Source organism: Tachypleus tridentatus, chromosome 7 (assembly GCF_004210375.1).
Source record: "Tachypleus tridentatus isolate NWPU-2018 chromosome 7, ASM421037v1, whole genome shotgun sequence".
NCBI classification, from domain to species: Eukaryota; Metazoa; Arthropoda; class Merostomata; order Xiphosura; family Limulidae; genus Tachypleus; species Tachypleus tridentatus.
In genome coordinates this window covers 6,792,277-6,809,006 of record NC_134831.1, presented here as the reverse complement: position 1 = coordinate 6,809,006, position 16,730 = coordinate 6,792,277, and the positions used below count along the sequence as shown (strand labels likewise).

General features: G+C 30.6%; 1 protein-coding gene across 3 annotated transcripts in view; it reads left to right on the top strand.

Moving 5' to 3' along the window:
- Positions 1 to 16,730, top strand: part of LOC143255044 (epithelial sodium channel subunit beta-like) — a 53,572-nt gene that overhangs the window by 10,812 nt on the left and 26,030 nt on the right. Inside the window, exon 1 of one of the 3 annotated variants that reach the window (XM_076510080.1) lies at positions 15,963 to 16,389. The exons of the other annotated variants lie outside the window; for them this stretch is intronic. Coding sequence (XP_076366195.1) covers positions 16,094 to 16,389 — 296 coding nt within the window. The 5' untranslated portion in view covers positions 15,963 to 16,093. Of the gene's footprint in view, positions 1 to 15,962; positions 16,390 to 16,730 lie in introns of those variants that run through there. 3 annotated transcript variants of the gene reach the window in all.

The following is a 16,730-nucleotide window of genomic DNA, read 5'->3' as shown; positions in this document are numbered from 1 at the left end:
CCAAGATGATCATAATTCTTAACAAATCTTTGTATTACATTACATCACACCAAGATGGTCATAATTCTTAACAAATCTTTGTATTACATTACATCACACCAAGATGGTCATAATTCTTAACAAATCTTTGTATTACATTACATCACACCAAGATGGTCATAATTCTTAACAAATCTTTGTATTACATTACATCACACCAAGATGGTCATAATTCTTAACAAATCTTTGTATTACATTACATCACACCAACATGGTCATAATTCTTAACAAATCTTTGTATTACATTACATCACACCAAGATGGTCATAATTCTTAACAAATCTTTGTATTACATTACATCACACCAACATGGTCATAATTCTTAACAAATCTTTGTATTACATTACATCACACCAACATGGTCATAATTCTTAACAAATCTTTTGTATTACATTACATCACACCAACATGGTCATAATTCTTAACAAATCTTTGTATTACATTACATCACACCAACATGGTCATAATTCTTAACAAATCTTTGTATTACATTACATCACACCAAGATGGTCATAATTCGTAACAAATCTTTGTATTACATTACATCACACCAAGATGGTCATAATTCGAAACAAATCTTTGTATTACATTACATCACACCAAGATGGTCATAATTCGAAACAAATCTTTGTATTACATTACATCACACCAACATGGTCATAATTCGTAACAAATCTTTGTATTACATTACATCACACCAAGATGGTCATAATTCGTAACAAATCTTTGTATTACATTACATCACACCAAGATGGTCATAATTCGTAACAAATCTTTGTATTACATTATATCACACCAACATGGTCATAATTCTTAACAAATCTTTGTATTACATTACATCACACCAACATGGTCATAATTCTTAACAAATCTTTGTATTACATTACATCACACCAAGATGGTCATAATTCTTAACAAATCTTTGTATTACATTACATCACACCAACATGGTCATAATTCTTAACAAATCTTTGTATTACATTACATCACACCAACATGGTCATAATTCTTAACAAATCTTTGTATTACATTACATCACACCAACATGGTCATAATTCTTAACAAATCTTTGTATTACATTACATCACACCAACATGGTCATAATTCGTAACAAATCTTTGTATTACATTACATCACACCAACATGGTCATAATTCTTAACAAATCTTTGTATTACATTACATCACACCAACATGGTCATAATTCTTAACAAATCTTTGTATTACATTACATCACACCAAGATGGTCATAATTCTTTGTAACAAATCTTTGTATTACATTACATCACACCAAGATGATCATAATTCTTAACAAATCTTTGTATTACATTACATCACACCAACATGGTCATAATTCTTAACAAATCTTTGTATTACATTACATCACACCAAGATGGTCATAATTCGAAACAAATCTTTGTATTACATTACATCACACCAAGATGGTCATAATTCGTAACAAATCTTTGTATTACATTACATCACACCAACATGGTCATAATTCGTAAGAAATCTTTGTATTACATTACATCACACCAAGATGGTCATAATTCTTAACAAATCTTTGTATTACATTACATCACACCAAGATGGTCATAATTCTTAACAAATCTTTGTATTACATTACATCACACCAACATGGTCATAATTCTTAACAAATCTTTGTATTACATTACATCACACCAACATGGTCATAATTCGTAACAAATCTTTGTATTACATTACATCACACCAACATGGTCATAATTCTAAACAAATCTTTGTATTACATTACATCACACCAACATGGTCATAATTCTTAACAAATCTTTGTGTTACATTACATCACACCAACATGGTCATAATTCTTAACAAATCTTTGTATTACATTACATCACACCAATATGGTCATAATTCTTAACAAATCTTTGTATTACATTACATCACACCAAGATGGTCATAATTCTTAACAAATCTTTGTATTACATTACATCACACCAAGATGGTCATAATTCTTCACAAATCTTTGTATTACATTACATCACACCAACATGGTCATAATTCTTAACAAATCTTTGTATTACATTACATCACACCAAGATGGTCATAATTCGTAACAAATCTTTGTATTACATTACATCACACCAAGATGGTCATAATTCTTAACAAATCTTTGTATTACATTACATCACACCAACATGGTCATAATTCTTAACAAATCTTTGTATTACATTACATCACACCAAGATGGTCATAATTCGAAACAAATCTTTGTATTACATTACATCACACCAAGATGGTCATAATTCGTAACAAATCTTTGTATTACATTACATCACACCAACATGGTCATAATTCGTAAGAAATCTTTGTATTACATTACATCACACCAACATGGTCATAATTCGTAACAAATCTTTGTATTACATTACATCACACCAACATGGTCATAATTCTTAACAAATCTTTGTATTACATTACATCACACCAACATGGTCATAATTCGTAAGAAATCTTTGTATTACATTACATCACACCAACATGGTCATAATTCGTAACAAATCTTTGTATTACATTACATCACACCAACATGGTCATAATTCTTAACAAATCTTTGTATTACATTACATCACACCAAGATGGTCATAATTCGTAACAAATCTTTGTATTACATTACATCACACCAAGATGGTCATAATTCTTAACAAATCTTTGTATTACATTACATCACACCAACATGGTCATAATTCTTAACAAATCTTTGTATTACATTACATCACACCAAGATGGTCATAATTCGAAACAAATCTTTGTATTACATTACATCACACCAAGATGGTCATAATTCGTAACAAATCTTTGCATGACATTACATCACACCAACATGATCATAATTCTTAACAAATCTTTGAATGACATTACATCACACCAACATGGTCATAATTCGTAAGAAATCTTTGTATTACATTACATCACACCAACATGGTCATAATTCTTAACAAATCTTTGTATTACATTACATCACACCAACATGGTCATAATTCTTAACAAATCTTTGTATTACATTACATCACACCAACATGGTCATAATTCGTAACAAATCTTTGTATTACATTACATCACACCAAGATGGTCATAATTCTTAACAAATCTTTGAATTACATTACGTCACACCAACATGGTCATAATTCGTAAGAAATCATTGTATTACATTACATCACACCAAGATGGTCATAATTCGAAACAAATCTTTGTATTACATTACATCACACCAACATGGTCATAATTCGTAAGAAATCTTTGTATTACATTACATCACACCAACATGGTCATAATTCGTAACAAATCTTTGTATTACATTACATCACACCAACATGGTCATAATTCTTAACAAATCTTTGTATTACATTACATCACACCAAGATGGTCATATGTCGTAACAAATCTTTGTATTACCTTACATCACACCAAAATGGTCATAATTCTTAACAAATCTTTGTATTACATTACATCACACCAAGATGGTCATAATTCGTAACAAATCTTTGTATGACATTACATCACACCAAGATGGTCATAATTCTTAACAAATCTTTGAATTACATTACATCACACCAACATGGTCATAATTCGTAAGAAATCTTTGTATTACATTACATCACACCAAGATGGTCATAATTGGTAACAAATCTTTGTATTACATTACATCACACCAAAATGGTAATAATTCGTAACAAATCTTTGTATTACATTTCATCACACCAAGATGGTCATAATTCGTAACAAATCTTTGTATTACATTACATCACACCAAGATGGTCATAATTCCTAACAAATTTTTGTATTACATTACATCACACCAAGATGGTCATAATTCCTAACAAATTTTTGTATTACATTACATCACACCAACATGGTCATAATTCTTAACAAATCTTTGTATTACATTACATCACACCAAGATGGTCATAATTCGTAACAAATCTTTGTATTACATTACATCACACCAAGATGGTCATAATTCGTAACAAATATTTGTATTACATTACATCACACCAAGATGGTCATAATTCGTAACAAATCTTTGTATTACATTACATCACACCAAGATGGTCATAATTCGTAACAAATCTTTGTATTACATTACATCACACCAACATGGTCATAATTCGTAACAAATCTTTGTATTACATTACATCACACCAACATGGTCATAATTCGTAACAAATCTTTGTATTACATTACATCACACCAACATGGTCATAATTCTTAACAAATCTTTGTATTACATTACATCACACCAACATGGTCATAATTCGTAAGAAATCTTTGTATTACATTACATCACACCAACATGGTCATAATTCGTAACAAATCTTTGTATTACATTACATCACACCAACATGGTCATAATTCTTAACAAATCTTTGTATTACATTACATCACACCAAGATGGTCATAATTCGTAACAAATCTTTGTATTACATTACATCACACCAAGATGGTCATAATTCTTAACAAATCTTTGTATTACATTACATCACACCAACATGGTCATAATTCTTAACAAATCTTTGTATTACATTACATCACACCAAGATGGTCATAATTCGTAACAAATCTTTGTATTACATTACATCACACCAACATGGTCATAATTCTTAACAAATCTTTGTATTACATTACATCACACCAACATGGTCATAATTCGTAACAAATCTTTGTATTACATTACATCACACCAAGATGGTCATAATTCTTAACAAATCTTTGTATTACATTACATCACACCAACATGGTCATAATTCGTAACAAATCTTTGTATTACATTACATCACACCAAGATGGTCATAATTCTTAACAAATCTTTGTATTACATTACATCACACCAACATGGTCATAATTCGTAACAAATCTTTGTATTACATTACATCACACCAACATGGTCATAATTCGTAACAAATCTTTGTATTACATTACATCACACCAACATGGTCATAATTCTTAACAAATCTTTGTATTACATTACATCACACCAAGATGGTCATAATTCGTAACAAATCTTTGTATTACATTACATCACACCAACATGGTCATAATTCTTAACAAATCTTTGTATTACATTACATCACACCAAGATGGTCATAATTCGTAACAAATCTTTGTATTACATTACATCACACCAAGATGGTCATAATTCTTAACAAATCTTTGTATTACATTACATCACACCAACATGGTCATAATTCGTAACAAATCTTTGTATTACATTACATCACACCAAGATGGTCATAATTCTTAACAAATCTTTGTATTACATTACATCACACCAACATGGTCATAATTCGTAACAAATCTTTGTATTACATTACATCACACCAACATGGTCATAATTCTTAACAAATCTTTGTATTACATTACATCACACCAAGATGGTCATAATTCTTAACAAATCTTTGTATTACATTACATCACACCAACATGGTCATAATTCGTAACAAATCTTTGTATTACATTACATCACACCAAGATGGTCATAATTCTTAACAAATCTTTGTATTACATTACATCACACCAACATGGTCATAATTCGTAACAAATCTTTGTATTACATTACATCACACCAACATGGTCATAATTCTTAACAAATCTTTGTATTACATTACATCACACCAAGATGGTCATAATTCGTAACAAATCTTTGTATTACATTACATCACACCAAGATGGTCATAATTCTTAACAAATCTTTGTATTACATTACATCACACCAACATGGTCATAATTCTTAACAAATCTTTGTATTACATTACATCACACCAAGATGGTCATAATTCTTAACAAATCTTTGTATTACATTACATCACACCAAGATGGTCATAATTCGTAACAAATCTTTGTATTACATTACATCACACCAACATGGTCATAATTCGTAACAAATCTTTGTATTACATTACATCACACCAAGATGGTCATAATTCTTAACAAATCTTTGTATTACATTACATCACACCAAGATGGTCATAATTCGTAACAAATCTTTGTATTACATTACATCACACCAAAATGGTCATAATTCGTAACAAATCTTTGTATTACATTACATCACACCAAGATGGTCATAATTCGTAACAAATCTTTGTATTACATTACATCACTCCAAAATGGTCATAATTCGTAACAAATCTTTGTATTACATTACATCACACCAACATGGTCATAATTCTTAACAAATCTTTGTATTACATTACATCACACCAAGATGGTCATAATTCTTAACAAATCTTTGTATTACATTACATCACACCAAGATGGTCATAATTCTTAACAAATCTTTGTATTACATTACATCACACCAACATGGTCATAATTCTTAACAAATCTTTGTATTACATTACATCACACCAACATGGTCATAATTCTTAACAAATCTTTGTATTACATTACATCACACCAACATGGTCATAATTCGTAACAAATCTTTGTATTACATTACATCACACCAAGATGGTCATAATTCTTAACAAATCTTTGTATTACATTACATCACACCAACATGGTCATAATTCGTAACAAATCTTTGTATTACATTACATCACACCAACATGGTCATAATTCTTAACAAATCTTTGTATTACATTACATCACACCAAGATGGTCATAATTCGTAACAAATCTTTGTATTACATTACATCACACCAAGATGGTCATAATTCTTAACAAATCTTTGTATTACATTACATCACACCAAGATGGTCATAATTCGTAACAAATCTTTGTATTACATTACATCACACCAAGATGGTCATAATTCGTAACAAATCTTTGTATTACATTACATCACACCAAGATGGTCATAATTCGTAACAAATCTTTGTATTACATTACATCACACCAAGATGGTCATAATTCGTAACAAATCTTTGTATTACATTACATCACACCAAGATGGTCATAATTCGTAACAAATCTTTGTATTACATTACATCACACCAAGATGGTCATAATTCGTAACAAATCTTTGTATTACATTACATCACACCAACATGGTCATAATTCTTAACAAATCTTTGTATTACATTACATCACACCAACATGGTCATAATTCTTAACAAATCTTTGTATTACATTACATCACACCAAGATGGTCATAATTCTTAACAAATCTTTGTATTACATTACATCACACCAACATGGTCATAATTCTTAACAAATCTTTGTATTACATTACATCACACCAACATGGTCATAATTCTTAACAAATCTTTTATTACATTACATCACACCAACATGGTCATAATTACATTACATTACATCACACCAAGATGGTCATAATTCGTAACAAATCTTTGTATTACATTACATCACACCAAGATGGTCATAATTCTTAACAAATCTTTGTATTACATTACATCACACCAACATGGTCATAATTCGTAACAAATCTTTGTATTACATTACATCACACCAACATGGTCATAATTCGTAACAAATCTTTGTATTACATTACATCACACCAACATGGTCATAATTCGTAACAAATCTTTGTATTACATTACATCACACCAACATGGTCATAATTCTTAACAAATCTTTGTATTACATTACATCACACCAAGATGGTCATAATTCGTAACAAATCTTTGTATTACATTACATCACACCAACATGGTCATAATTCTTAACAAATCTTTGTATTACATTACATCACACCAACATGGTCATAATTCTTAACAAATCTTTGTATTACATTACATCACACCAAGATGGTCATAATTCGTAACAAATCTTTGTATTACATTACATCACACCAAGATGGTCATAATTCGAAACAAATCTTTGTATTACATTACATCACACCAACATGGTCATAATTCGAAACAAATCTTTGTATTACATTACATCACACCAAGATGGTCATAATTCGTAACAAATCTTTGTATTACATTACATCACACCAAAGATGGTCATAATTCACATCAAGATGGTTAACAAATCTTTGTATTACATTACATCACACCAACATGGTCATAATTGGTAACAAATCTTTGTATTACATTACATCACACCAAAATGGTAATAATTCGTAACAAATCTTTGTATTACATTTCATCACACCAAGATGGTCATAATTCGTAACAAATCTTTGTATTACATTACATCACACCAACATGGTCATAATTCTTAACAAATCTTTGTATTACATTACATCACACCAACATGGTCATAATTCTTAACAAATCTTTGTATTACATTACATCACACCAAGATGGTCATAATTCGTAACAAATCTTTGTATTACATTACATCACACCAAGATGGTCATAATTCGTAACAAATCTTTGTATTACATTACATCACATCAAGATGGTCATAATTCTTAACAAATCTTTGAATTACATTACATCACACCAACATGGTCATAATTGGTAACAAATCTTTGTATTACATTACATCACACCAAAATGGTAATAATTCGTAACAAATCTTTGTATTACATTTCATCACACCAAGATGGTCATAATTCGTAACAAATCTTTGTATTACATTACATCACACCAAGATGGTCATAATTCGTAACAAATCTTTGTATTACATTACATCACACCAAGATGGTCATAATTCGTAACAAATCTTTGTATTACATTACATCACACCAAGATGGTCATAATTCGTAACAAATCTTTGTATTACATTACATCACACCAACATGGTCATAATTCTTAACAAATCTTTGTATTACATTACATCACACCAAGATGGTCATAATTCTTAACAAATCTTTGTATTACATTACATCACACCAAGATGGTCATAATTCTTAACAAATCTTTGTATTACATTACATCACACCAACATGGTCATAATTCTTAACAAATCTTTGTATTACATTACATCACACCAACATGGTCATAATTCTTAACAAATCTTTGTATTACATTACATCACACCAACATGGTCATAATTCGTAACAAATCTTTGTATTACATTACATCACACCAAGATGGTCATAATTCTTAACAAATCTTTGTATTACATTACATCACACCAACATGGTCATAATTCGTAACAAATCTTTGTATTACATTACATCACACCAACATGGTCATAATTCGTAACAAATCTTTGTATTACATTACATCACACCAACATGGTCATAATTCTTAACAAATCTTTGTATTACATTACATCACACCAAGATGGTCATAATTCGTAACAAATCTTTGTATTACATTACATCACACCAAGATGGTCATAATTCTTAACAAATCTTTGTATTACATTACATCACACCAAGATGGTCATAATTCTTAACAAATCTTTGTATTACATTACATCACACCAAGATGGTCATAATTCGTAACAAATCTTTGTATTACATTACATCACACCAAGATGGTCATAATTCGTAACAAATCTTTGTATTACATTACATCACACCAACATGGTCATAATTCGTAACAAATCTTTGTATTACATTACATCACACCAAGATGGTCATAATTCGTAACAAATCTTTGTATTACATTACATCACACCAAGATGGTCATAATTCTTAACAAATCTTTGTATTACATTACATCACACCAACATGGTCATAATTGGTAACAAATCTTTGTATTACATTACATCACACCAAAATGGTCATAATTCGTAACAAATCTTTGTATTACATTACATCACACCAAGATGGTCATAATTCGTAACAAATCTTTGTATTACATTACATCACACCAACATGGTCATAATTCTTAACAAATCTTTGTATTACATTACATCACACCAACATGGTCATAATTCTTAACAAATCTTTGTATTACATTACATCACACCAAGATGGTCATAATTCTTAACAAATCTTTGTATTACATTACATCACACCAAGATGGTCATAATTCGTAACAAATCTTTGTATTACATTACATCACACCAACATGATCATAATTCGTAACAAATCTTTGTATTACATTACATCACATCAAGATGGTCATAATTCTTAACAAATCTTTGAATTACATTACATCACACCAACATGGTCATAATTGGTAACAAATCTTTGTATTACATTACATCACACCAAAATGGTAATAATTCGTAACAAATCTTTGTATTACATTACATCACACCAAGATGGTCATAATTCGTAACAAATCTTTGTATTACATTACATCACACCAAGATGGTCATAATTCGTAACAAATCTTTGTATTACATTACATCACACCAAGATGGTCATAATTCGTAACAAATCTTTGTATTACATTACATCACACCAAAATGGTAAAAATTTGTAACAAATCTTTGTATTACATTACATCACACCAAGATGGTCATAATTCTTAATAACTCTTTGAATTACATTACATCACACCAACAGGGTCATAATTCGTAACAAATCTTTGTATTACATTACATCACACCAAAATGGTCATAATTCTTAACAAATCTTTGTATTACATTACATCACACCAAGATGGTCATAATTCTTAACAAATCTTTGTATTACATTACATCACACCAAGATGGTCATAATTCTTAACAAATATTTGTATTACATTACATCACACCAACATGGTCATAATTCTTAACAAATCTTTGTATTACATTACATCACACCAAGATGGTCATAATTCTTAACAAATCTTTGTATTACATTACATCACACCAACATGGTCATAATTCTTAACAAATCTTTGTATTACATTACATCACACCAACATGGTCATAATTTTAACAAATCTTTGTATTACATTACATCACACCAACATGGTCATAATTCTTAACAAATCTTTGTATTACATTACATCACACCAAGATGGTCATAATTCTTAACAAATCTTTGTATTACATTACATCACACCAAGATGGTCATAATTCGTAACAAATCTTTGTATTACATTACATCACACCAAGATGGTCATAATTCTTAACAAATCTTTGTATTACATTACATCACACCAACATGGTCATAATTCTTAACAAATCTTTGTATTACATTACATCACACCAAGATGGTCATAATTCGTAACAAATCTTTGTATTACATTACATCACACCAAGATGGTCATAATTCGTAACAAATCTTTGAATTACATTACATCACACCAACAGGGTCATAATTCGTAACGAATCTTTGTATTACATTACATCACACCAAAATGGTAATAATGTATAACAAATCTTTGTATTACATTACATCACACCAAGATGGTCATAATTCGTAACAAATCTTTGTATTACATTACATCACACCAAGGTGGTCATAATTCTTAACAAATATTTGTATTACATTACATCACACCAACATGGTCATAATTCTTAACAAATCTTTGTATTACATTACATCACACCAAGATGGTCATAATTCTTAACAAATCTTTGTATTACATTACATCACACCAACATGGTCATAATTCTTAACAAATCTTTGTATTACATTACATCACACCAACGTGGTCATAATTTTTAACAAATCTTTGTATTACATTACATCACACCAACATGGTCATAATTCTTAACAAATCTTTGTATTACATTACATCACACCAAGATGGTCATAATTCTTAACAAATCTTTGTATTACATTACATCACACCAAGATGGTCATAATTCTTAACAAATATTTGTATTACATTACATCACACCAACATGGTCATAATTCTTAACAAATCTTTGTATTACATTACATCACACCAACATGGTCATAATTCTTAACAAATTTTTGTATTACATTACATCACACCAATATGGTCATAATTCTTAACAAATCTTTGTATTACATTACATCACACCAAGATGGTCATAATTCGTAACAAATCTTTGTATTACATTACATCACACCAAGATGGTCATAATTCGTAACAAATCTTTGTATTACATTACATCACACCAAGATGGTCATAATTCGTTAGAAATCTTTGTATTACATTACATCACACCAAGATGGTCATAATTCGTAACAAATCTTTGTATTACATTACATCACACCAAGATGGTCATAATTCGTAACAAATCTTTGTATTACATTACATCACACCAAGATGGTCATAATTCGTAACAAATCTTTGTATTACATTACATTACATCACACCAACATGGTCATAATTCTTTATAAATCTTTGTATTACATTACATCACACCAACATGGTCATAATTCTTAACAAATCTTTGTATTACATTACATCACACCAACATGGTCATAATTCGTAACAAATCTTTCTTTACTTATCCTCTACTACTGCGAGTTTCTAATAAATAAGTAACTGTAATGATTTTAAGATCTCGACTGCCCATCTTAATTGTTGCAGGTCATTTACTGTCAGAGTTAAAGTATTAGTTACTGAGTCCATTAAGTTTAATGGCAGAGTTAAAGTATTAGTTACTGAGTCCACCGAAGAGGTCTATCATATAACACCAGAGTTCATCATATCAGCTAGGGATTCAGCACACAGAGTCTTTATTATATATCTTCACCAACCTGTAATAACAACAAGAGACTTTAGAGAAGGCACCATTCACCTTATCCCTTGGTCAATGTTTACTAACGAATAATATAATCGAGCGACATATTGAAAGGGTGAAGATGTGCGGTAGCAGGATTCGAATTCACGACCCTGAGATTGTTTATCGAAAGTCTTAACCACTAATACCTATGGGGACGAAACGTGAAGCATCAGTAGACGTGTGTATGACATTATCAAAAAATATAACTCATAATAATAAGTTTTAGAAATTACTTTTCTACCGGCTCTAAAGTCCAACCCCTCACCGAAAAAAAAACAAACAACAAAAATAAACATAATACGTTATGGAATATCCACCTTATGTGCCACAAGCCACTGTGGACGAAGACTGTCAACTTTTTTATATTTTAATTAATGTGTTAATTCTATAGTAGTACCAATGGAGAGGACTTTAATAACTTTTGTTTTTTGCAGAAGTTGGTCGTGACATTTGAAGCCAAGTCTCTTGTTTGTTGTTTCTTTTTATAACAGTAGTTATAGAACACGTATGTCAATTATAGAACGTAGATGCCAATTATGGAACACAGATGTCAATTATAAAATGCAGATGTTAGTTATAGAACACAGATGTCAATGATGGAACACAGATATCAGTTATAGAACACAAATGTCAGTTATGGAATACAGATGTCAACTATGGAACACAGATGTCAACTATGGAACACAGGTGTCAGTTATGGAACACAGATGTCAATTATAAACCACAGGTGTCAGTTATGGAACACAGATGTCAATTGTAGAACACAGGTGTTAATCATGGAACACAGATGTCAATTATAGAACACAGTTGTGAATTATGGAACACAGATATCAGTTATAGAACACAGATGTCAATTATAGAAAACATATCACTTATAAACCACAGATGTCAATTATGTCACACAGATGTCAATAATGGAACACAGATGCCACTTGTAAACCATAGATGTTAATTTTATTGAATTGTCAATTAATTTGGTTCTTTAACATCATTCAACATCAAGTTTCTCAGTACATTTAGAGCATATTAATTTTTTAAGTAACAAAATCCAATGATGTGTTAGTTGTTTTAGTTGGTTAATAATATTACTGAATGAAAGTAAACTAACACATCATTGGTTAACAATACATTTAATGAAAGATAAATAACACATCACTGGTTAACAATACACATACTGTATTATACTACAATAAGACAATGTTCTACAAACTGATTTTCTTATTTTGTTAAATCGAGCAACGCTTTCAAACTCAACAGTCTATAAAAAATGAAGAAATTTACACGCAAAACCTTCACATAAACCCTGCTGGGATTCTAACGGATGACAGACCCATTCCCTTTACAATGAATAGCACTAAAGCACACCTACCTTCCCTTGTACACATAATGATGCCGTACATACTTTCCTACTGGTTTCATCTTTACATAACTTGATTAATTAATTAATGATTTTATTAAAAAAAAGCTTCCCACGCACTCACACCATTATCCCATTAATTACATATGTCATAAGACATTAGCATTAAAACTATTTTTTTTCTTGAAAATCCCTAAAGAATCAGGCAAAGAATTCAACATTAGGAAGTGTAGTAGTTTTAATAATAACGCTTTATCTCAAGTACAATAAATTGTAACTTGCAGAGTTGTTTTAAAATTAGGATGAAAACAAATAACACGCTAATAAGGCTTAACTCTCAAGATTAAGGAGCAACGTGCGTTTTTTATTCAACTTTTATGGTTCTTTTTTTTCAAAACTTATCGGTTCTTCTTCAACATAAATCTGTAGGTTCTTTGTCAGATAGGAATACTTAATTTGTATTTGAAAGATAAAAAACTGAGTCATATAAATTTAAAGTCCTACATAAGAGCCTTATCATTTCCAATTGAACTGTTACTGTATTGCTTAAAACGAAAATATAGTGAATGATTCTTTGTGTATGCATTTTTATAGCAAAGCCACATCAAACTATCTGCTGCGTCCACCGAGGGGGATTGAACCCCTGATTTTACCACTGCCCCACTGGGAGGACTAGTGAAACACACAATGAAATTTCTAAAATCAGTGCTCGATTAACAACACCACCATTTAAAATTAAGTACGTGGTTGGGTCTGGACTAGAGGTTAGCGTGGACGATGAATCTGAGGATCCATGATTCGTGTATCGTTGATGTGGTTTCTCTATAAGAGTGATGTTTAAATTCCACTATTCAATCACAGTGGTCCAAGCTTTGGGTTTGTTTTGAAGTTAAGCACAAATTTACACAATGGGTTATCTGTGCTATACTCACCAAAGGTATTGAAACCCGGTTTCTAGTATTGTAAGTTCACAGACATAATGCTGTGCCACTGAAGAACTCCAAGCTTTGGCAGTTGATACTACTGACGACTTATGATCTTCGTTCATTGGCTTAAAATGAGTGACATAGATAGTACACTCGTTGTGTAGCTTCGTGCGGATTTTTGAAAGAAACAAAACACTCTTAAAAATAGATAAAATAATACTGTTTTCTAGTAGTCACAGAAGGATGTTCCAGTTTTTGACTGCATAATGAGAAACGGTAAATGTTTGGCCACTCCTACTTTAACAGAATCGTTCTTTTCTCACTTAATAACAAAAACATGAGCGATAGGTTTATAGATTTACACTGTCCTATAATTATCGAATAAAAGCTCAAGTTGAAGAAGATATAAATATATAACCAGAAAAGAAAGTATCAAAATAACAGTGGTTTACACGTAATGAATTTCCTGCCAGATGTTGAATGTCACATCGTTATTTTACTATTGTTAATTAAACATTTATGAGCAATATCCTACACGTTATATTGCTGTTCTGTGTATAAAATTGTCGAAAATGAAATATTTCTTTCATTGGCGTCACTTGAAACCAAATAATTTATACAAATTTATTAATCGAATTCAGCTCCAGTCCCAACCAAGGACCATCATAACCGTTTCGTCTCTCAATGGCCAGCCTGTAAGTGTGACGACTAATAAAGCTTAAAATCGAGCTTCGATACCCGTGGTGGGAAAAGAGCAGATATTTCTCGTGGTGTTTTTTTTCTTCTTAACAGCCACCAAATACGTTTTTAAGAGATGAAGCACAAATGAGAATGTGGCGTGTCGTCATCACACGTATCCTCAGCTGTTGATCTCTCTTTTGAGGTTAATATATTGCATGACGTTATAACCGCATTAATATTTGATGCGTTTATCCGATGAATAACAATATAAACTTGCACCAAGTAGGCTCGATCAATTTCATCGATACTGCTAAAGCGTGCTGGAAATGACAACGCATATAGTTTATCGTTTAGGATGATACAAGAGGAAATGGAAAACGTCTTTGTAATTGAGTAAAGTATACATCCCATAATAAGTACGTTTTCCAGTTTACGGACAGCCTTTCTCTAATTATATATGTAAAAATTGAATCTTTTATTATTGGAACAAACGCTACAAATGGACCATGTGGTCACAGAAAATATAAATAAAACTATTGTCTATATAATCATAAAAGAAAGTTTTGAACTGAGTTCTCTTCGAGACTTCATTCTTCGGGTACAACAATGAGACGCTACTGTCCGCCACAGATAGACAACTACATACCAGAAAGTAAACTTTCTGGGGTGAAGGAAGAAACATTCTCTGGGAATGTCAATCCTTCTCAGAATTCTAAGAAGCTCGTTATATGTTCGTTGTCTAGGTTACGAATGATGGTGGTCATCATCTGTTTATCTGGGTTTATCTGGCACAGTCTGGAGTTTCTTATGCTTTTCCTGGAGTATCCCACCGTTGTTGAGATTAAAGTGGAGAACAGGAAGTCAATGGGTCTCCCAGCCATAACCATTTGTAATGACAACCGGTAACGTTAAAAAATAATGAAATGTTTATGGTGGTTATACAGACCTATTAGACATATTAATTGTGTTTATAGTGGTTATACATACCTACTAAAGGTATTAAATGTGTTTATGGTGGCTATACAGATCAATTATAGGCATTAGCTTTAATTATGTTTGTTAATACAGACTTATTAGAGGTATTAAATGTATTTATGGTGGTTATATGTACCTATTAGAGGTATTAAACGTGTTTATGGTGGTTATACATACCTATTAAAGGTATTAAACGTGTTTATGGTGGTTATACATACCTACTAGAGGTATTAAACGTGTTTATGGTGGTTATACATACCTATTAGAG